This window comes from Diadema antillarum, unplaced genomic scaffold (genome assembly GCF_040938485.1).
Source record: "Diadema antillarum isolate AM-2024a unplaced genomic scaffold, OU_Dant_1.0 seq00001558_RagTag, whole genome shotgun sequence".
NCBI classification, from domain to species: Eukaryota; Metazoa; Echinodermata; class Echinoidea; order Diadematoida; family Diadematidae; genus Diadema; species Diadema antillarum.
This window is the reverse complement of record NW_027272284.1, coordinates 1586477-1610963: the sequence shown is the minus strand read 5'-3', so window position 1 is coordinate 1610963 and position 24487 is coordinate 1586477. Positions and strand designations below refer to the sequence as shown.

General features: G+C 36.9%; 2 protein-coding genes across 2 annotated transcripts in view; one reads left to right on the top strand and one right to left on the bottom strand.

Annotated features, from left to right (window-relative positions):
* Window positions 1-24487, top strand: part of LOC139710726 (uncharacterized) — a 44381-nt gene that overhangs the window by 4920 nt on the left and 14974 nt on the right. Inside the window, exon 2 of the mRNA XM_071622644.1 lies at window positions 21844-21981. Coding sequence (XP_071478745.1) covers window positions 21844-21981 — 138 coding nt within the window. The remainder of the gene's footprint in view (window positions 1-21843; window positions 21982-24487) is intronic.
* LOC139710716 (uncharacterized) lies at window positions 15222-16367 on the bottom strand. Its single transcript, XM_071622636.1, has one exon. It carries the CDS (start codon window positions 16365-16367, stop codon window positions 15222-15224), a length of 1146 nt encoding a protein of 381 aa, XP_071478737.1.

Below are 24487 nucleotides of genomic sequence, written 5' to 3'. Positions count from 1 at the left end.
ATATGTTTTTTTTAACTACTGTAAAACGAGGAATGTTTGCATGCATTTTAATTTCGCGAATTTTGCGAGCGCCAAGATTTGCGAAATTAAAATGCGTGCGAAAGTTCTTGTCTACACTATGCATTGAATGCCAGTGGCAGTTCGTGAAAATTTCATGCCACAAAAAAGGCCATCTTCTCCAATTTGCAAAAAGTTCATGTAGCAAATGTATCATGTTTTACAGTATTGTTCACATTTTGTGTATTTAACAGCATTGATTCAACTTATTCAATTTTTTTGCAGTGGCTTTTTTAATCCCTAACTCACATTTTAGAACTATTTAAGAGCACTAATGCTGGGTTGTTGTTTCATCTGCAAATGGTAAATTATACCTTTAAACTCTATGGGAAGACAGACTGTTCAACTTACTCTCAAGGCCAGGAAATAGGCCGACTTTTTCCCGTTTTCAGTGACAGGTTTGGCAGCAGAGGAAATGTGAGCGTGAGCATTTTTTGCTTTGAATTGTAATCATGCAGGGTTCATGTAACTAGAATGCAGTAGTACATGTAGATATCAGCAAGAAACAATGAAGCAAACAATTTTTTTTTTCTAATGCTGTCAGTGTACGTTTACCTGTTTGTGTCACTCACGAATCCAAAGATCATTTCACTGTACAATATTGTACTACACAGTCAGGACAGCCAAAATTTACTGTGTACCATTTGGAGGTTACTTCGAACTTTGTCAAAATGCAGACCCTGTCTGGCAACTACAGTCAGGATAAAATTTTACAAAATGTCTTGAAAGGGCCTACAGTAATGCAAATGCATTTGATTTGTTTTGATTCTATACCCTTTAAATCACTTCCATACATGTGACAAAGCAAATATCTACAGATTGTAGATCTACATTCCATAATACACATATTTTATTATAAGTGTTTGTAACCTTTTCTTCAGATTACTTGATATGCTCACAAAAAAATCTTCCAATCCAATATTCTGCTTGTGACCTCATCTGTCAATCATTTCTAGAGTACTAATTTGTAATAGCAAAAGATATGGGAATGCACCTTCCACTCGACGGAGCATTTAACTTGCATGTTTTCATGTTACTAACAAAGGACATCACACGAGCCGCTCCTACAGTGTACAACTGTATATCCATTGATTTTCCGCGCTAGATTGAATCGCATGCAGCGCGCTTGAAAATATGATTGCAAGGGCTTGATCAATCATCACGTTACACTCTACCTTCCCACAGTGCTGAACGTGGGGTTAACTGGGAGGGCTCTTCTGGAATAAAATGTGACTGGTGACAACGGTTTCAGGCAAAAGTCGGGAATTTTGAAAATTCATTTTTTCATGGAATCACATTGCCCATGTCCTAAGCTTTACATTGATGTCAAACACTTGTATTCATCACCGGCCCGTATTAAGTGGTCATATAAAGGGAAATATGATGCACTTTTTGATTTCTTAGCCTGACAAACTTGCGAGAAAACGGGCTTTGAAAATTCACCTCTTGTTCAAAGACAATGCCGAGCAGCGATGCGAGTTGATAAACACCCATCTGTACGATGGTGCCAATCGAGATTAAGCTCCGCCTCTAGCAACCACAGCGGCTTCTGATTGGCTCACTGAGAGAGTCAAATTTCCCAGGCGCCTTCCGCGGAACACAGTGTATGGAGCCGAATATACAGTGCGTTTCGCTCGGGTATGTTTACCAGTACGTCTTTCAAGATGGCGGATACGAGAATTGTAAGCGTGCTGATTACGTGTGCATGTGCACGTGTTACCCAATGACATCCAGTACCACGCGCTATGCCTGTGTGTACATGCCACAGGAGCGGGTGGCGCATTCGTATCCACATCTTTACAAATCACGTTTTCACTGCGGTTAATTTGTCTTGTAAATGTAATCATTTGGGACCCTTTCCAAGGCAGAAAGATGACAAGGGTCACGCTTCCTCCTGTTTTTATTTTCAAGCCGTGCATGTGTTGCATTGTGCGTTAAACAAACAAACAAACAAACACGACTTTGCTTAGTTTGGTACAATTTTTGCATTTAATACAGTGTATTTGAATATTGGTCATTAATGACCGCTCCTTCCCTCTCTTCTGCTGTCTTTTGAGTCAACCTGCTGTCATTACTGCGAACATAATTGACTAGTTAAGTTTCCGATCGCATGTTGCACGGTTTGTGTGGTGATTTGCGACTCTGATACGTTCAAATCATGTTCACTATCATGTCTGTTTTCACGTTGGAAGTTAGTGCTGCCTAGTGTTGCTGTTCACTTTTTGTTTCACTTCCGTTGTCGAACATTGTGGTAGAAAAGCTCGGATAGAAAGCCAAACGAAGAGCATACACCAAAAAGCGAGCGTACTGGTATCTATTGTCGCAACAACAATGGAGCGTGCATGCGTGAACAAGACATTTCTGACACGCTGCGAGACCTATCTCCGAAAGCCGAACTATAAAATGTGTGCGACGCACTAGCCAATCGCATGCAAGATGCCGTGCCATAGCAACACTGGACATATTTGCGCGGCGTTCGAAAGAAGATCGAATGTGACGAGTGTGATCCAACATCTATAGGGTGTTTAAAATTCCATTTTCCATAATGGTCGAAATCTTTGCACCCCGCCTACATTGTGTAGGAGGGAATTTGCTCTTGCGACTTTTGCCTGAAACCGTTGTCACGGGTCAAAAATGTAGTCTGGTGATAAGCACAATCAGGGTATGCAATCATGACTTTCTCACTTTAAAAAATTGTAACTTCTGAAAGAATGCACCAACTGACTTAAAAATTCACATGCAGCATGCTAAGACATCAGTAATCACATGTGGTAAGACAATAGCTAATTTCTTCTCATTTACTGTTAATTATCAAAGATTAATTACCCAAAAGTCCCCCAAAACCCACGTAATGCGTCAAAAAAAGCGTTTTACAACTTACGTAAAATCAAGATTTGAGGTCCATATTTTAAGTCTACCCCTATGTGTTTGGTATCAAATTAATGGATTTTTTCCTGGCATTGCTTGCATGTAATAAAAAACAGTGGTTCTTTCAGCTGGAGAAAGTTATAAGGTCTGAAGTCCCATCCTGGTAGGAGTGTAATGCTGGCTTATTTTTGTGACATTGTGACCTTTTAACCCATGCTGTACAGCTATACATGGAGAAACAGCTTATTTTTCTGCTTTTCCTGAAAGTACAGAAGACACACTACAATATGGTGCACTGTTTGCCAATAAATGTTTAGCCAGTTTTGAGTTTTGAGCCATTTTCAAATGCTGAGCAAATTAAGTGCAGCCGTTTTTCAGTATTTTCAGTGAGGTATATCCTAATTTGAGTACTTTAAAGAATCTTTTCCTCTTATTGAATATCCTTGTTTTTTAACCATGAATTGTACATATGTAGAAATCTATTGTGTGAAAATCTTAGCAAATTTGAGCAATAGGAACTTATTTTTTTAAATTTTTACAAATTGCTGAGCATAAAAAAGTGCAATACACGCCCATATTATACTGCATGAAGGTCATATGATAAGTGTTCAGTGTTCATATATTTCAATGCTTGTTCAATTTCTAAAGATATCATAAGCAAAAACATAATATTTTGGCTTAATATGTCATTGTTCGAGTGTCACAGCTTGGATATCAACTCAAGTCATCATAAATCTCACATTCATTCTTCTATCTGTGTTTACAAATATGAGAATTGATCCAAACACTGTGCGCACATTCAAGGTCAAACTGTACAGATAATTTTTTGATGAAAAATATCATATCTTCCAAAGTACTAGCCCTAATTTCATAAAAGTTTGTAATAATGGCCACTATATGTCTGTTACCTATTCCTGAAAGTTTCGCCTCTTCACTCTTTGGCAAAAGTGAAATATGATAAAATATGTAAAAGTGGTTTTATTTGAATTCAAAATAATGCCTACAAAATTGATCATCCATTTCGAGAAGTGAAAATATGAAATTTATTCATATTTTGTGATATGTCATGGCTATGTGCTGGTGGTGAATGAAAGGGATATTTATCAGGAATATCTAACAGCAATATCAGATGAAAAAACATTCTCCTTTTTTTAAATGAATTTTTCCAATATATTAGTCATTTCAATGTAATTCGACACCCCTAATTTAAATGCTAATTTATGCGCAGTTTAATGCAAAATTTTGACTCTTTCTTTACATGAAATGAAAATTTGAACACTCAGCTACAACAAACAACAAAAAAAGCATTTTCACCAAGTTTTTTCATTTTTGCCCTGTTACACAATTGCATACCCTGATTGTGCTATTGACCTACTACGATCGAAATCATACACTTTTGATATCAAAACACTCCAAAACAGCTCATCCTGGCAAATTGCATCAGCAAAGCAAGTTTGATAGCCCCTTTCGATGTACTGGAAGCAAATTCCAAAGAGGAAAGATGAAAAATAAGCCCTTCCAAGAATTATGTTTTGTCTTCAAAGCAAGGAATCACTAGATTGAACACATGTTTCTGACTGTTTGTCAGAGACAGTAATTTGAAAGTCATCGCAAAATGTCAAATTTAAAGCACCCAAGAATTGCTCCCAGATTCCAGTCATTTGAAGAGTAAATTATCAATTTGAGATTAGTGCAGGTAGTTGTATGGGTAAATTTAGGAAGGCAGCTCAGGAACTACAGTTGTACCATGGTAGTTAACTACCATGGTAGTTGCTTTTCTGTTGATTTACGCTGGTTGATGAACTGGGTTCACAGGATAGGAATACCACTGCACATTAGAAGGTTATCTATGTACAGTGTGTAGCTCATTCTGTGTGTGAAAGTCTCCATGCAGACAAGGTTTTGGATCCACAATTATGAGCTGAAGAAACCCCCCCCCCCCCCCCGCCCCTCTCTCCTGGAAATTTGATGGATGAAATGGTGTATCTCACTAGGTTAGTGAAGATGAAACACCTCACTTCTCCCCGCTATTTTACAGAATTTTTAAGATTTTGAATTTTAACACATCATTCGTATGTCTCTATGGGGAAATATTTACCCGTGTGAGCCCTATAGAGTATGCATGTAATGCACGCAAGTCAATGGGAAGTATTCATCGTATACAAGGTCTGCTGGTTTATGTTTATCTATTCTGTCAAATCTCCTCTCCGTCTACCCCCCTACCCCCCCCCCCCTCTAACTCTGCTGAACTACACTTTGTTTTCTTATTATGTTCTTGTGGTACTAAATCTTTTGAATAGTACAAAGTAGTTGAATTCATGAATAATAAAGTAGTCATTATCACACAACTTTGAGTGATTGTGGTATTTTAATGTATTTCTTTGTTTTTGCTACCACTGAAACAGTTCAAATAAAGTTAATCTCTTTGATAAATCAAAGTCTTTTACAGTTACTTTGTAGACAATACGGTGATGATGATACCCCCTTATTCAAGGATATCTGCCTGTGTCTTTATATTCATCTTATGTAGAACTAATCAACACTGCAAGATTTCTAAATGAAAAAAAAAACAACAAAACAATGTGCATCATTTTCAAAAGTGTCCATTTGAGAAGCTTTGCAACCCTTCAATGTGCAATTTCTCATATGATGTAGGGGTAGATATCATCAGAAACACATTTATGATTTTAAAAAATCAATTAAAAAATATGACCGCTGCTATACTGTAGGACTCACACCTGTAAATAAGATGGAATGTCCCTGACTGCTTCACAAAATCGTACCAAAGATACTAAAATAAATGAAGAAAAAAAAATAGTTAAAGATAAGAAATGCAGTTTGGCAAAAACTGAATTGCTGCAAATATTGAGAATGAATTCCTCTACAAACTGCATTTTAGTTGGAAGATGAAAGCTTTTCTCATGGAATTTGAAGGGACTATATTTCATTGGGTGCATGTACAGAAAAATGCTGATTTTTTTGAGTGAAAAGAACTTGTAGTCTCTGGCTTTGCGAACCCTTGGACAGAGCCTGAGCTGAAGAACTGTCCTGGGAAATTTGATGGATGAAAGGGGAAATCTCACTTATCACGGTTAGTGAAGATGAAACACCTCATTTCTCCCCGCTATTTTACAGAAGTTTTTGAATTTTAACACACGTCTGTGGACTATGGGGAAATATATACCTGTGTGAGTCCTTCAGAGTATGCAGTAAATTGTTACATGTTGCCACTAGAGGGAGACATGCAGATTTTCATGATAGTGAGACTAGCTTCATGTTTTGCAGACAAATTAGCTGTAGGGCTCACACGCGTAAATATTTCCCCATAGAGACGTGTGCTAAAATTCAAAATTCAAAATTCAAAAAATTCTCTAAAATAGCTGGGAGAAATGAGGTGTTTTATCTTCACTAACCTAAAAAAAAAAATGAGGTATACCCTCTCATCCATCAAATTTCCAAAAAAAGGGGGGGGGGGGTTCCTCTACAAACTGCATTTGGTTGGAAGATGAAAGCTTTTCTCATGGAATTTAAAGGGACTATATTTCATTGGGCGCATGTACAGAAAAGTGAGTGAAAAAATCTTATAGTCTGGCTTTGCGAACCCTTGGACAGAGTTTGAGCTAAAGAACCCTCCTTGGAAATTTGATGGATGAAAGGGTAATGATCTCACTTATCCAGGTTAGTGAAGATGAAACACCTCATTTCTCCCCGCAATTTTACAGAAGTTTTTGAATTTTAACACACGTCTGTGGTCTGGGGAAATATTTACCCGTGTGAGTCCTTCAGAGTATGCAGTAAATTGTTACATGTTGCCACTAGAGGGAGACATGTAGATTTTCATGATAGTGAGACTAGCTTCATGTTTTGCAGACAAATTGGCTGTAGGGCTCACACGGGTAAATATTTCCAGTTCAGTTTATTTTATTTTATTTATATTTAATCATGGCAATTTGCTTCAGCAAATAGAGATGTGTGTTAAAATTCAAAATTCAAAAAATCCTCTAAAATAGCTGGGAGAAATGACGTGTTTCATCTTCACTGACCTGAAAAAAAAAGTGAGGTATACCCTCTCATCCATAAAATTTCCAAGGGGGTGGGGGGGGGGGGGGGGGGTTCTTCTGCAAACTGCATTTGGTTGGAAGATGAAAGCTTTTCTCATGGAATTTAAAGGGACTATTTCATTGGGTGCATGTACAGAAAATAGGCAATTTTTTGAGAGAAAAGAACTTTTAGTATGGCTTTGCGAACCCTTGGACAGAGTTTGAGCTGAAGAACCCCCCTTGAAAATTTGATGGATGAAAGGGGAAATCTCACTTTAAGGTTAGTGAAGATGAAACACCTCATTTCTTCCCACTATTTTACAGAATTTTTCGAATTTTGAATTTTAACACACGTCTCTATGGGGAAATATTTACCTGTGTGAGCCCTTCAGGGTATGCAGTAAATTGTTACATGTTGCCACTAGAGGGAGACATGCAGATTTTAATGATAGTGAGACTAGATTTCATGTTTTGCAGACAAATTGGCTGTAGGGCTCACACAGGTAAAAAAAAAAATTGTAAAATAGCTGGGAGAAATGAGGTGTGTCATCTTCACTAACCTGAAAAAGTGAGTTATACCCTCTCATCCATCAAATTTTCAAGGGGGGGTTCTTCAGCTCAAATTCTGTCCAAGGGTTTGCAACGCCAGACTATTATTATGTTCTTTTCACTCAAAAAATCATGTATTTTCTGTACATGCACCCAATCACATAGTCCCTTCAAATTCCATGACAAAAGCTTGCATCTTCCAACCAAAATGCAGTTTGTAGAGGAATTCGTACTCAATATCTGCAGCTATTCATTTTTAATCAATTTTTTTCTTCATTTGTTTCAGTATCTTTGGTGCAATTTTGTGATGCGGTCAGGGACATTCCGTTTTCACAGGTGTGAGCCCTATTCAGAGTATGCAGTAAATTCTTGTATGTTGCCAAAAGAGGGAGACATGCAGATTTTCATGATACATAGAGTGAGAGTAGCTACAGTTGTATCATGTTATGCTTAGACAAACTGGGTAACGGACACTTGACATGATTCCTTATCATGTTGCTGTAAAATAGCCAATGATGGTATGCATTTCAGCTTCTTCTTGAAAACCCCATGTCAGATTTTCCAATTTATTCAAATGGGCACCATTTTCACATTTTCAGCTTCTCTTTGAAAACATATCTTCTCTAAACTTGGCAGGTAAAACCCACAAACTGATTAGATCCTAATTTGTTCAAGTGGGACCCCCCCCCCCCCCATTATAAAGGAAATTTTACAAATTAATATTCTTTTTTATTACAGGAAGTGGTAGAGCTTAGTATTCGTATTAAAGTGCTTCATAGTTTCATGTGGTGAATCGGAAAGGGGGGGGGGGGGGGGGGGGCTTCTTGAAAAAAAACCATGATGGATTTTCACCAAACTTGTTAGGTACAAATTTATAGTATCCTTAGGGTGGAAAGATTTTTTTTAATCCAAATTGGACATCAGTTTTCATATTTTATCTTCTTTTTGTGGTCAAATTTTGGTAGATAATTTATTATTGTTAGTTTCATAGAACATACAAATGGCCACCATGCCTTCCTGAAGGTCCCCCAAAGCTTCCCAAGTTTGCTACATGAATGTCTTTCTTGGGTCCTAGTCTGCAATGATATTGTGCTACTAACATACAAAACTCTCATAACATTAGAATTTTTGAAGTGGTTCTTCCTGGAGCAGCATGTGTGACTCACTATTAAAGACTAGAATGTTATGGAAATATTAAACAAAGAAAATAATTTCTCATTTCATACACTACTTTTGTAGACTCAAATCTAGCATTAAAAAAAAAGAAGAAAAGTCAGCTTGTTTTGGGGTGATACAGAAGTTGTTTATGTGGTGGCTCACTTTGTTCCTTGAAAAGTGATAATGATTTGCAATAATTTGAAATTAACAGCATCTTCAGTTTGTACACACATTGTATATGGTACTGTTCATTGTATAGTGGAAGCTCAGTACAACGAGATCCTTGGGACCAAGACAATTTGTTCTTTATATCAGATATTTTGTTATATCAGTAGTAAATAAATAATACAAAACAAAAATGAATCTATTTGGACTGGAGAAATTACACAGACATGTAGTATGTTACAGGTATTTTGTTATATCAGATCTCTATACCATGTATAGTGTATATCGAGTTTCCATTGTATACCATTAGATATTATCAAATGTTAGTGGAAATTTTTTGTTTGTTTAGGTGTGTTTGTCTTTTGTTTTTCTTTTAATTTTGCTAATACAGGTAATGTATGATCCCACCAAAACTATTTAAAAAAAAGAGAGAAAAAAAAAGAGGAAATCCCCATGTTCTTATAATGTACAGTAGTTTACTCATAAATAGCTCCATAGCAGTCAAAACATCAGGCTCATGTTACAGTTAGCCAAACTGGGTTTCTTTTTTTGCCTTTATTTGGAACACATGACAGTCACATAATTACAATTTGTCTGACCAAACTTGAAATTACAGTAAAGGGCCCATTCTCAGTAAAAGCGTGCAAATACGGAATTTTGGTGTCGCCGACATTCCATGACAGTTTGCGGTTCCCTGAAATCTATTAGATACTATTTAAATGTTTATAATATATCACGAGGACTTTATGTGTTAAAAATAAACACGATCAAATGCGGTTGTCTGCCTTTTTGTATAAAATTTTGCTGTTAAACTTCGTTAAGACCCCCAAAACGCAGTGTCGCCGGCTATTTCAGAATTATGTTTTATTGCTCCTCTCCGTCCACAAACACACTCTCCAAATATCATTTTCATGGACGATGAGCATATCATATGTGCTAATCACAATACTCGAAAAGTTCCAAAATTTTTATTGACTTCTTTTTTTATAGCCTTTTGAAACCTGTCGCCAAGTTCACCGCCAGATACGTTACCAGTTTCTTTAGTGTTACAGCATTGCGAAAATAACAAGACTATGCAATGACCCTGTGTATATGAAACCCTGAGGATATACTTCATACATTGCAAGTACTTAGAGTTTTTGTGCAACAGCTCTTTTTTGAGAATACGGTACAATGTTTGAAATATCGGTTTTCTACACTTTTATTTGGACAGATACGTGACATACTTTTCACGCCACCCACTGCGACAGATATTGCAATGTCAGACAAATTGTATATTATACATTACTCCTCGGAATGACGCATCGATTCAACATTAAAGTTTAGTACAAGTGAGAAATATTTGGTAGATATCGCTCTCATAATAATATGATCGACCATATACGTTACCACAGATACGTTACCCCAGATACGTGACCGAATTTTGCTCATTGGTCTTGTATTTCTGGGGATCAAATCTGGTCAAAATTCATCCCTACACATTACATGTTTCGTTTTGTTGGACCTCAGGATTATATTCTTACACCAAAAGGACAGAGAGGTGAAAAGATCAACACTTCCACATGATTTTTCTTTCTGCGTCAGTGTCTCACAACTTAATGCCAAGTTTTCCGACAGATACGTTACCACATAATCAAAATGCTGAAAAGAAATTGTAAATGTTTTTACAAACAAATCGTTGTGTGCTCATAAACTCCAAAGTTCTATTTTATAAAACCCAGCCACTTTCATATTCTATGCAACAACTTTGAACGTTTATTTTACAAGACGAAGCTAAGATTCAGCATATCAGTTTTTTGCTTTTCAGATTTAGCAGATACGTTACGTATAATTCAGGGCACCCACGGTGACAAATAATGTTATGTAAAACAAAGTGTTCATAAAACAATTCTGCATAGAATGACGCTTCCATAAGAAATTAAAGTTATGTTCAAATGAAGAATATTCAGTAGAAATTGCTCTGTAACTTCACCGACAGATTCATTTACGGTACGCCAGATACGTTACCAAACTTTGAAAGAGTAAAAAGTAGTTTATGAAACGTTTCCGAGAAAAGTTTCAGTGTTCTGTTGCATATTTATTCTAGTGTTTTTCAACATATGAAGAACTACTCAAGATTCATTGATAAGTTGAACAATTATTTATTCATTTTCATTAAAAGGGATGAGCCAAATACGTTACCATAGGTCAAACAACTGTTTAGCATATCGAGTTCATAGAGACTGTACCTACTTCCTTCTAAATGCCTACAAAAATATATTTTTTAAACCTTGTTTGCATTATCCATCAAAACTTAATGAATATTTTATAGTCAGATGGATAAATACATTCAGACGTAAGATGAGAATATTCTGTGAATGAAGAACTCAGCTTTCACATTTAGGGCTCTTTTCCACTACATTTCATAGTTTAAATATTACGTACAATGTTTAAAATGGTTAATTTGGGCTTACATCATTCATTTTTACATCAATTCATGAGGTACATAATTAAACAGGTGATATTTATCAATTCATACACAACTAAAATTATTACTTATATTTTACCAGATACGTTACCAAAGGTGATTCGATGCTTTTCAATAGTTATTTCCCCAGGAAAGCAATTCATATTTGTTTCCTGTGAAATTCCAAATTGGATCGTTCCCTTTGCATGATTTGTGGGATTCGAAACTTTATTTGTAAGCGAAATTTGCTAAAAATACAAAGTGAATCTTAAGGTTATATATCATTTCAGCAAAAAGCATATTTCAACCTACCACACAGAAATAATTTCTACCAGTTAGCAAGGGATGACAACATCTTTACCTCTTGAAAAACCCCAATATCTTTAGGGGGGACAGATGTCTTTTCCTACACAGAAATTGGATCAAAACAATAAATTTAATTCAGAGTTAGGAGTCCATTACAACATGTAAATTTGCGGTAACGTATCTGATTGGTGATCAAAAATCATATATGATGCTCTATTTCAATTCATTTTTACTCAATGAATGGCCATCATTTAGAATGTTCCACTTTTTGTTTCGTATTGGACCGGTTTTGAAGTTTCCGAAAACACATCTTTGAATGTATTACTTTGTGGTTGATTTTTCGGTTTTACTCACATGGAATTGAACACTTAATCTGAGAATGGCCCAAAGATACCATCTTGGCAAAAAACAAAACAAAACAAAAAAAGCAAAAGAGGGAAGAAAAAATAGAGAAAACTCTTGCGTTCTGTTGCAAACAGAAAGAAAACAACGTGGCATATTTTTTCATCCGCAAGTTTGACATTTGATTAATTTGCACATTCCTATTATAACCGAAAGAAGCATTATACTATTCCAACATACTAATGTTTGTGTCAGTACACTTTAGCACACAAATTAAGTGGATACAGTATTTGCATACCTTTACTACATTATCAAATTCCTTTCCCAACTTTTTGTGCATGAATTACTGTCCATTTTAATATTAGTTATTTAAAAATGCAGAATAAAGTCTAAGTCTGAGATTATGACACCTGGAAACGAAGTTTGCCATGGAAAGGATTTGGATAGCAATATCAATACACTTTTGTTTTTAAAACCTTAAAACACAAGATTGAAGGTAGATTAAAATGCAGAAAATATAATTTTCACAAAAACCAGTCAACTCTCGTAATTTGTGAAATAACGTTGCGACTATGTATACAGTACCATATTACACGCTGCATATTAGCATAACATGCACAAAGTGTACATACAATACATTATACATGTGGTACACTATTAAAAATGTGCAGTTTTATATCACTGTGGAGCACTAGTGTGGGACACACTTTTTACAGCAATGCTTAAGTTGCTCTATCAAAATAGGCATTCTTTCATGATGGAGTCTCACAATGTAATCACAATGTGCACATAAAGTATGTACAAGTGGAGTGTATCATGATAGCAGATCTACCAGCTTTTGTTTTTAGATTCTGAGAATTAATTTATGTACAAATTTATGTCCCATCTCAGAATGCATTTCAGATTCTTTTGCGCACATACATCTGTACACGAGGGTACATATATGCACATTGTACACTATGGAGGATTATACAACCTCACCCTTAAAATTGTGACAAACACAGATATGTGACCGTGCATCACAAAACGAACAAAAAGTCGCACACACTGATTTTGCGTGGGGACTGAAAATAAATAAAATGGGTCAACCCAGCGATCGTGACCTTTTCATATTTTCTGAAAGAGCAAGTCTTCTTTTACATTATGCTAAAATATGGGGTCATAAAACGGGCGGGAAAGTGTGTTTGTTGGCAGTTTATATCGAACATTCTTGGTAGAATAGTGTGATTATGATGTGTCTTTAGAGTCCCTTTTTCATTTCTGAAAAACCTTGTACACACTCTTCACTTTCAACTCTAATAACTTTTGAAAGGATAAAGCTACTACTTTGAAAGTTGGCATTAATTATGGACAGAATGTGTTAATGAGGCATGCTTAATTTCAGTTTAATCTAATATTCCCTTCATTGTTGTTACTCGGGTGGTTTTCTTCCTGTTTTTTGTCCCCATTCATCGCACAGCCAGCAAGCATGGTTTGGTATAGATTATTAGCGCTTGAATAGACACTGTACTTCAGAGCCTCATATCTCAGTTGACACTTTTCCTGAGTGTGTGCCTTCTTTCCAATATTTAAATACAGTGTAGGTTGGGAGAGTCCATTTGATTTGAGTTATATATCATTTTAAAGCTTAAAGTCTGCTCTTTCAGAATATGGTCTTAACTAGAAATTCATGTCTGGCGACTTTTTGTTTGTTTTGTGGTGCAGGGTCACATATAATGTGACCGTGCATCACAAAATCAACAAAAAGTTGCATGCACTGATTTTGCGTTAGGACTGAAAATAGGTGACATGGGTCAACCCAGCCAATCTGGAGTTTTTCATATTTTCTGAAAGAGGAAGTCTTTTTCTACATTATACTAAATTTTGGGATCATAAAATGAAAAGGAAATTGTGTTTTTAGCAGTTTTTTGGAACACTTTTTGGTAGAATAGTGTGATCAGGTCTTTCTCACGGAGTCCTCTTTTCATTTCCTAAAAACCCTGTCCATGCTCACTTTCAAATCCAATATACTTTTAGAATGGATGATGCTAAGGTACTACATGTACTTTGAAAGTTGGCATTGATCATCTGTGTACGTACAGAATGTGTGTATAAAGCATGCACAATTTCAGCTTAATCTGATAAACCCTTCATTGTTGTTGTTCCTGTGGTTAACATCCTGTTATTTGTTCCATTCATCACACAGCTACAAAATGTAGCATGGCTTGGTAAAGATTATTAACGGTAAGCGCTTTAGAATAGACACTGTACTTCTGAGCCCCTTTTCTCAGTTCCCATTTTCCAGAGTGTGTGCTTTCTTTCCAATATTAGGATAGCTACGTGTAGGTTAGGAGAGTCCATATGAGTTGAGTTATGCATCATTTTAAAGCCTAAAGTCTGCTCAAGATTTCAGAATCTGCTCTAACTACATGTAAAAATCCATGTCTGGCGACTTTTTGTTGGTTTTGTGATGATGCACGGTCACATATAAGGGCTTATATTGATGTTGAACTTGATCAAGTGCTTGTTTACAATGATGAGACACTGCTCACATTACCCAGAGAGGAAGAAATTTTTCATGAAGTTTCACAAAGTTGCTACAGCGCAGCATTTCCATCATATCCAAATGCTGGTTACAAGCACAATGATTTGGAGTTCTGTATCCTATTTTTCACTAAGATGATGTTGTACAGTAGGGCAAGAAAGAATATCGTAGAGAGCAAAACACTGAATATTTTACATGAATAGCCACTTGTCTGCTCGTATCGAACATCGAGTTGTTTTCTATAGCCACTTTCACATGACAGCCAAATTATGATTGCGAAGACGATTGCACACCCAACATTCAGGAAATTATTGACTTTACAAAACCATGGAGAAAAAAGTCTTCATATAAGCCATAATTACCAGGAAAAAAAAGCAAAAACAAAAACAATCTGCTAAAGAGATGTAGCCATGTGTGAGTGTTTGGCCAATAAAACCTAGACAGAACTGAAAGCATGGGCTTTGAATCCTTACTGCAATGCCCATACAATCAGTAACCCAGAAACCAGAAAGGTTTTCATGACTTTTGCTTATCACTGGAAGACAGTCGATACTAGGCTATGATTGCAATCATGATTTGGCCATCATGTGAAGTACACCTTGTACCTTGACAAGATTAAACATCAAGAAAAGAGTCTTTGTTGTCAAAAGGTCATTAGCATTATACATCTTTGTTTTTGTTGTTGTGTTTTGATTTAAAAAAGTCTAAAAAATCTATTCAGCAGTAGCTGTGCTCTGATTGAGTGACGTCTTTTGTATACCATCTTCTAATGTACATTTGGGTTAACCATGTCTGCAATATCATCTGAGTGAATGGCGAAGAATCCTGTGCGAAGAAGCTTCAGCTCCCGACCTATATCAAAGAGCATCCTGTTCTGAGTGTCCATGCCTTGCAAGTAGCGCCGCTCGAACTCTGTCATTCCGTCTGGAAGGTTCTCCGATACCAGCGGTATGCTCGTCTTCCGCGATTTCTTTGCACTCGGTGTTCCTGGATCTGCAGAAGCATAGGCGGGCCTCTTCCCGGAAGCGTCGGGAACGGCATGATACTCCAACCCCGAACTGTGTAATGTGAAGTTGCCGGCTGCGCTGGAGTTGTTCTGGAGGAAGCGAGCGGGCAGAGTCTGGTGAGAGAAAGGCGGGATAGGTGGGTGTTCTATAGGAGCCAGTGGGGGCATATTGGTTACATCCACAGGGCTGGATGCATTAGGTACAGACCTCAAGTCACTTTGAACCTGTGTTGGTGTTGATCTGGCTGGATCTTGCCTTCCCTGCTCAGATGATGTGGTGGGCCTGGTATGATACACGGCACTTGGCTTGTGGTCTTCAAACTCCACCAGGTTTGCAGCGTCCACTGTGACATGCGTAGGAACGAGACCAATACCACGTCGACCAAGTGACTTGTGCTTCTTTTTCCTTGGCACCGGTGGTGGAGTCGGAGACCGATGCTCTTCCAGGCTTCCATCCGATGCTGACACGCTCACCACAGAAACTATCTGAGGTGCTTCGCTGTCCAGGTCATCTGGTTCAAACTTCATTTCGACAATGTCAACTTCAGAGAGTTCTCCATCGTCGGCTTCGTAGTCACTCCTGGCTCTGCTGCTGATACCCTCAAAATACAGCATGTAGTACTCCTCGTAGAGCTTGAAGATTTTGTTTGATCCACGGAGCTTTGCCTTATCGCGATCAATGTTTGGATTCACTTTTAGAATGTCACGGAAGTCCCTTCCCAAGTTCTTGACAAAGTTCTCCACTATTCTTGGCGTCGCCCCTATTTTTTCAGCCAGAATGATGTAGACCTCAACCAGCTTGGAGAAGGTTTTGTATTTCTCATGTTTTGTGATCAGTTCATTGAGAATGAATTCCATCCGTTTCTGGTTCCAGGGAAAGCGGGTTCCGGTGAATGCGTGGTCCATTTTGAGAATCTGAAGAAAAATGAGAAAGCAGGATGGACGGTTACTTTTGAAAACATGTAAAACTTATACTGCAAAGTGTTGTTATGGTAGCAAAGGCAGTACTGTAAAAGGGGAAATTTTCGCAGTGTTGAAATTTTTGCGCATTTCGCGCAACCAGAAAGTACACGTAGCGCGAAAATAAAAGCACGCAAATAATTTTTGCTTGTCATATGTTCCTGTGCATGATGTCTTGATTCTGCGGAATTAAAAACACGCGAAACTCTTCTTACCTGACCAAGCGCGAAAAATTAGTCGCGCAAAAATATCCACTTTTACAGTATCCAAGTATGTTTAGATGTTACATGTAGATGTGTGGGAATGTTCTAGAAAGAAAAAAAAAAGCCACAGCTAGATATGAGCCGACATTTTAATCCATTGATGTCATCTTATCAGATCAGTAGTCATTGTACAAGACCCTAAATTCAGTTGTATTTTCAAAACGAAAAAGAAATTACTATCATCTTGTATTAATTATTGGCTACTCTGTGACTTGCCAGAAGGAATTATGACATGAAAGCTGCTCACTACATTTGGAGTGATTGAGGCAATAACTAGCAATAAATTTACTCAACCGTCTATTAGAATAGATGCTCAGTAAACCTGATTTCTCACAATGTTCTCATGCAAGCGATTGTAAGAGAAGATATTGAACTTGCCACAAGCAAATCTCATAACATCTAGAATAAGGAATGTGAAATAGACAAAAAAAAAATTCTGAATGAGCTATTGTCGTCAACTAGTGATTGCATTCCAGATTAACATCAACACCACACCACAAAGGAATCTGATTTCTTCGCGACTAGTATCACAATTTGTGAAGGGATGCAGTGCCTACTTAAATTCAGCACAATACATTGTACTTGTACAGTGTATGGCGCAGTTTACTAGTCATGCCTGCTGTCTTGCACTGAAAGGTTACTTGAATCAAGTTGTTAAATCCATCAAAGAATCACATTTAAAAGGGTGTATACAGTTTGGGTGAGGTGAGGATTTACAATGTAGCTTTTAATGTTTTGAGCTCGATATTCAGAAACCACTCTATGAGATGTCAAAGGGCATGCAATTCTAAAGGGGGTATCAAAAGTTTATTTGATGAAAAATGGTTTTGAAATGGCTGAGATATCCAAAAACAAGGTGAAACCAAGAGATCCTAATAAAAGGCGTGGCCTGTTGCCTGTTATTATTATCGGTTTTTTGTTGTTGATATCTCAGCCATTTGAAAACCAATTTTCACCATATAAACATTGAATCCTTCTTGAAATTACACGGTCTTTCATATTTCATAATCGGTTTCTCATTATCTCACTTAGGAATGTTCAAAACATGAGTCCCCCCCTCAACCAGTACTGTACAGTCCCTTTAACATAAGATCTACTTACAGGTACATATCATAGTCCTCAGAAGGGCTAAATAATTATCTTTCACTACGATTTGGAATTTGCTTGCAATATATCACAAGGGTCTCCCAAGAAATTTAAAAATCTTGCTGATGCAATTTGCCAGTATGTTTTGGAACATTTTGAGATTAAAAGTAAGTAACAGAAGTCAGTTCCCGACATGAATATTCTTTGATCAAGATCCATCCTGGTTCAGTAGTGTGAAGGTACTGCATAGAATGCCATGTGGTGATCCATCGTACCCTGCAGTACTGTATTTCCCCAACAAGTCGCATGCCACACCATCTCGAGCAGAAGATCGTTGGATGCATGTGCCATGGCCCAGCGATAGTTGATTAATTGCGATGGGATACATGTACTGGTACTATGTTCTATTTGTAAGATAAAACTGAGTGTTCGCACATTCTTTTGGCCAGTATTGCACATTCATCCTTTCCCTTGTGTTACAACAGCATCATTTCACATATTTCTTATTAAAGCATCTGTTTTAGAGCAAATATTGAATGACAGTTTCTTCACGGCAATAGAATGTTTTATAAACTGTAAAATATACTCACCTCCATAGTTGCCTGTGTGTGGTTATGTATGGTAATTGTTCCCCTCATGTGCAACTTGCTGTTCCCATAAACACCAATAAAGGAGGAAAGTGACCAGTTCAGCTACAATGTAGTGTACAGTGACCAGACATCCTCAGTGCGTGACTGCAAAGGACAATATGGTGCTGTACAGAAACTGAGCGTTGAATACAGCCACTGGTACACTACACACACACACAGTGCATGGCTGCACGCCCGCTCTTTGTTCAATATGCTCATGAAGTTGAATATCCCCTGCATTGAAGCTACACAGAGCGAGCTCACACTGAGTGTGAAGACCTGCACCCTATTACTGTGTGTGTGTGTGTGTGTGTGTGTGTGTGTACTCATGTGTGCTCTGTGTGTGTGTGTGTGTGTGTGTGTCTCTCTCTCTCTCTCTCTCTCTATGTTGATCTGTGTGTGTTTGTGTCCGAACAGCACTGAATAGAGGAAAGGATACACACCTAAGCTGTGACCCTGGGTGCACTTGTACACACAACCCACGATACACACACTCCATTATATTCACATCCCAGCCTGGATGGGATTAGACACTGCACTCTCCCTTTCTTTCTTGTTCTCCCTATCCCTCTACCCCCCCCCCCCCCATCTCTCTCTCTCCCTCTCTCATGCATATCATACGAGGTATACATACATGTACTGGTATGCGTCTCACCTCACAGTTAGAATGCACTCGTTCGCTTCTCTGCAATTTAGGGGATATCTATATTACCGGTATTGAAATATTTTAGTGCTTTCTGGATCACAAAACAGCAACATTCACCACTCAATCCCTCTGGGCATCCATCAACAAGAGAGAATTTATATGACAATGTTGAAAATGTGCCCTTATGAGTTAATCTTTAGCTGACTGGTTTGAGTTGGCTGCCATCTATAGTTTTCTCATTGGCCGGCTCTCAGAAGTGGCTCAAGTTATCTTTAAACTTTGTACATATTTATGTATGTTCTGCCTGACAGTGATTCTCTTATGAATCACAAAGGCCAGATGAAAATGATAACAATTTACTGTTCAATACAGAAATTGCACTTTTTCTCCATACCTTGAAAATTACTCAAGTGCGTAAACTTATGAATTTTGAAAGGGTCAAAGTCGAAGTTAAAGTTCTTAAATCCCCAAATACATGCTCTCCTATTCATCCAATTAAACATAGGTCAGGGAAGGTGAACATTCAATACATTTGTGACAAACATGTCATGTTAATATTTTGCCAATTTCGTGAAAATGTAATCACACATTGTCCACATGTACTATAGACCTATTAGGAGAATCATGCATTGTGGCGGAGGCATACCAGTCGCCATGGCGACATTTCTAGTTTATTCATGTTATGAGATGTACGTATAGGCTTACATGTGCAAAGATGTAGACCTGTAAGGTGGTTCTGTATTTTCAAGGCTACTCTAGATAACCCAATTCATGTAAATATTATTGACAAAAACGAAAAGAAGATAAAGCTAGAGCAGATTTGACAGGTAGACCTATATATTCATATGTACAGTAGAAGGCCGACTCAGACAAATTTCAGTATTCCCCCAATGTCACAGTTTATATTTAGGGCCTATACAATGTAGATAGGAAGATTCTTCCAATAATCAAAGCCATTTCATTGCATTTGCAGATACACATTTTGTCTGTAATCATGCCTTTTATATTCATTTCTAAACGTAAACAAATTGTAACTTTGCTTAAATATGTCTAATTTGGCAGTTTGTTTGTTTATTTTTGTTAACTTCATGAAAGCCCTTCGCAATCAGCTTTAATATACTTTTTTGGTTAAAGTCAACTTGAAGTTAAATGTAGAATCTAAAAGACGACGTTTCATGTCTAGTATAGAATCTTGCTTTAAACCGTAAGTCTGCTTATAACCTGGAAGTGTTTTGAGTAAAGGAGGAGTGGAATCTCTTCACAATGTGTGCAAATTTATGCATCTAGGTTCTGTAGCGTGACACAGTCATATAATATGCTTTGTATTTCACTGGCTTTGATATTCCATGCTCCAAGATGCTCTTCTATAGAGTTTGGATATCAATGACAAATAAAGATTTGGTCCTTAATTCTGACAAGTTTAAACCACATTTCAGAGGAAATGTTGAAATCCTTTACATGTTGTATAGAACTCTAGTACAATATGATACAGAGCAAATTATTCCTGTTTTTCTTCTTGTTATTAATGCCCCCCCCAAAAAAAAAAATAAAAATAAAAATAAAAATGAAATGGTAGTATGTTGTATCTTTTGAATAAAAAACTGACATCTAAGCATATATATTTGGCTAATGTATAAACTTCTTACTCTACATTGTACAGTTGAACCTCTCTTATCCGGCCTCCCTTTATCTGGATCTCTCTATTATACGGACGCATTCTCGCCGAGATTTTTTTTTTTTTTGATAATTACGGGAGGAAAGGGGGATTCCCAACTCCTTGAGAACTCCTACACAAACACACATGAATTACGTATTACTTCCAACATGATTAACATACATTACATCAAATTTCCTTCGAAATTGCTTACCTTCAGACATTTTAACATCCGCAAACATCCCCAAATCATCGCAAGAACATGGACACAAGATTATGCGCTTGAGTCCTCTCACATGTAACAATGAAAAGGTTGCAGTATACACATTACTACATGTGGTACTACAATGGGCTACATCAGTACATGTGTATGTATATGCACATGCATAAAGCATTGAGTCTCCCGTATCCGGCCAAATCCCTTATCCGGATGAGCCCCGGTCCCGACTTGTCCGGATACGAGAGGTTCAACTGTAGTTGCATTTTACAGACTTCAAAAGTATCATTTTGCATATTTTTATTCACCTGTTGTGTTCTATGCACACAAATTGATTACTGTTGAAGATATTGAAAAGGGCAGTGAACTGCTGCTTGCTATGTTTGTTGTGATGTTGGCATAATGTAAAAGTGCTTACTTTTTTGAAAGTGATTTATTCACACCAGCAACAGAGTGAATAACTCGAGTGATAGGGAGCATAGAGGCAATGAATACACTTGTAGATTCTTCTTTCTTCTTTCATAACACCTCCCTATCATGACCAATCAATGACAATTATTTGCTATATATTTGTATTTCTTACACTCTGTATTTAACATGGTGATAGACTTGTTAGGCAGTGGCATCATCACCCTATAATATACATAGTGAATTTGACTGGCATCACTGATTCCTGGAAAAAACATTTGAAACCCCAAAATTCCATGAATTACTCTTGGTTCCGCAGTAAAATTCTTTTTCGGTGCTTTCTTTTTTTGAATATTGATTGTTGTTTTTCATAAACGTAAAGTTGAGAATTAAGTACATTTTCCCTTTAAAACTGATGTTGAGTGTGATGTGAAACTTCCTTTAAGACCATGTGACTGCAAGCGACCAATCAGTAACAGTTCTTTGCCCTGCTTTTTTGAACTCCCTGTGCACTTACAGGATAAGACGCTGTATAAGGTGAGATGGAAAGGCTATGGGGTGGAGGACGACACTTGGGAACCAAAGGAGAACCTTCTTACCTGTGAGGACCTCATTGATGAGTATGTTGCTAAGGAGGAGAAAAAGAAGGCAACAAAGGTAACTATCACCACCCCCCCCCCCCCATCCTTACCATCACTTTTCATCGGGTCTAGGGCAATTACCCCAGACCTTTCTCCTGACTCTAACCCTAATCCTAACCCTAACCCAAACTACATGTATATGCCCTTTGAAGCCTAATCTTAATTCTAACCTTATCACTAACCAGTATTTAGCCGGGATGGGGGGCAATTGCCCTGATACGCTTTTCATCATTGTCAGTATTGATGCTGATAATAGGTATAGTTGGTGTTTTAAAACAAATATTGATTTCTTCTGTAGTCTTTTATCAATAGTTATAATTCATGTGTTTTTTAGCTTTAGAAAGGCAACTTTACACTTTGTCATCACTATTATTATCAGTATCACTGTTGGTGATAAGCACAATCAGGGTATGCAATCATGACTTTCTCACTTTAAAAAATTGTAACTTCTAAAAGAATGCACCAACTGACTTAAAAATTCACATGCAGCATGCTAAGACATCAGTAATCACATGTGGTAAGACAATAGCTAATTTCTTCTCATTTACTGTTAATTTTTAAAGATTAATTACCAAAAAGTCCCCCAAAACCCACGTAATGCGTCAAAAAAAGCGTTTTACAACTTACGTAAAAGCAAGATTTGAGGTTCATATTTTAAGTCTACCCCTATGTGTTTGGTATCAAATTAATGGATTTTTTCCTGGCATTGCTTGCATGCAATAAAAAACAGTGGTTCTTTCAGCTGGAGAAAGTTATAAGGTCTGAAGTCCCATCCTGGTAGGAGTGTAATGCTGGCTTATTTTTGTGACATTGTGACCTTTTAACCCATGCTGTACAGCTATACATGGAGAAACAGCTTATTTTTCTGCTTTTCCTGAAAGTACTGAAGACACACTACAATATGGTGCGCTGTTTGCCAATAAATGTTCAGCCAGTTTTGAGTTTTGAGCCATTTTCAAATGCTGAGGAAAATAAGTGCAGCCGTTTTTCAGTATTTTCAGTGAGGTATATCCTAATTTGACTACTTTAAAGAATCTTTTCCCCTTATTGAATATCCTTGTTTTTTTAACCATGAATTGTACATATGTAGAAATCTATTGTCTGAAAATTTTAGCAAATTTGAGCAATAGGAACTTATTTTTTTATATTTTTACAAATTGCTGAGCATAAAAAAGTGCGATACACGCCCATGTTATACTGCATGAAGGTCATATGATATTAAGTGTTCAGTGTTCATATTTCAATGCTTGTTCAATTTCTAAAGATATCATAAGCAAAAACATAGTATTTTGGCTTAATATGTCATTGTTTGAGTGTCACAGCTTGGATATCAACTCAAGTCATCATAAATCTCACATTCATTCTTCTATCTGTGTGTACAAATATGAGAATTGATCCAAACACTGTGCGCACATTCAAGGTCAAACTGTACAGATAATTTTTTGATGAAAAATATCATATCTTCCAAAGTACCAGCCCTAATTTCATAAAAATTTGTAATAATGGCCACTATATGTCTGTTACCTATTCCTGAAAGTTTCGCCTCTTCACTCTTTGGCAAAAGTGAAATATGATAAAATATGTAAAAGTGGTTTTATTTGAATTCAAAATAATGCCTACAAAATTGATCATCCATTTCGAGAAGTGAAAATATGAAATTTATTCATATTTTGTGATATGTCATGGCTATGTGCTGGTGGTGAATGAAAGGGATATTTATCAGGAATATCTAACAGCAATATCAGATGAAAAAAACATTCCCCTTTTTTAAAATGAATTTTTCCAATATATTAGTCATTTCAATGTAATTCGACACCCCTAATTTAAATGCTAATTTATGCACAGTTTAATGCAAAATTTTGACTCTTTCTTTACATGAAATGTAAATTTGAACACTCAGCTACAACAAACAACAAAAAAAGCATTTTCACCAAGTTTTTTCATTTTTGCCCTGTTACACAATTGCATACCCTGATTGTGCTATTGACCTGTTGCTGGCATTACTTTTCTCACTTTCTCAATGTTATCAGCATATAGTCAATATAAACACACCGTAATATTAGCAGTAGTTGTTCCTATATTGACCATTTTTTTTACAACTTTATTCATCAATTTTGATTGAAACCATTAGAAAGTTGAATATGAAAGTCATCTCGTAAACTGCTGATTCAGAATCAGCTTCTGCCAGATGAAGCCAAATGTTTCACAATTTCATCAAATATGAAAATGTAATTCAAGGAACTGAAATGCTGAAAACACATACTCATTTTACTAATGACACATTGAGTATTCTCCCATGGAAATACTGTATATTGTGATTGTACTTGGATGAGTCATGTTTTCAGAGATCAACTGGCATTTCACTCTGTGGTCTGTTATTCTGGATAAATTCAAGAAGTATGTCCAGTGTTGTCATGAGTGACCAAAGTTTAGTAGCCAGGAAGTTCCTCTCGGTGGTTAGGGCAAGATACACAAAATCTCATAAAACATAGTTGTATAAGAATTTGTTTCTTTTTTTTTTC

Coding starts and splice junctions, on each gene's coding strand:
- LOC139710716 (XM_071622636.1), bottom strand. CDS start 16,367: ATGGACCACGCATTCACCGGAACCCGCTTTCCCTGGAACCAGAAACGG.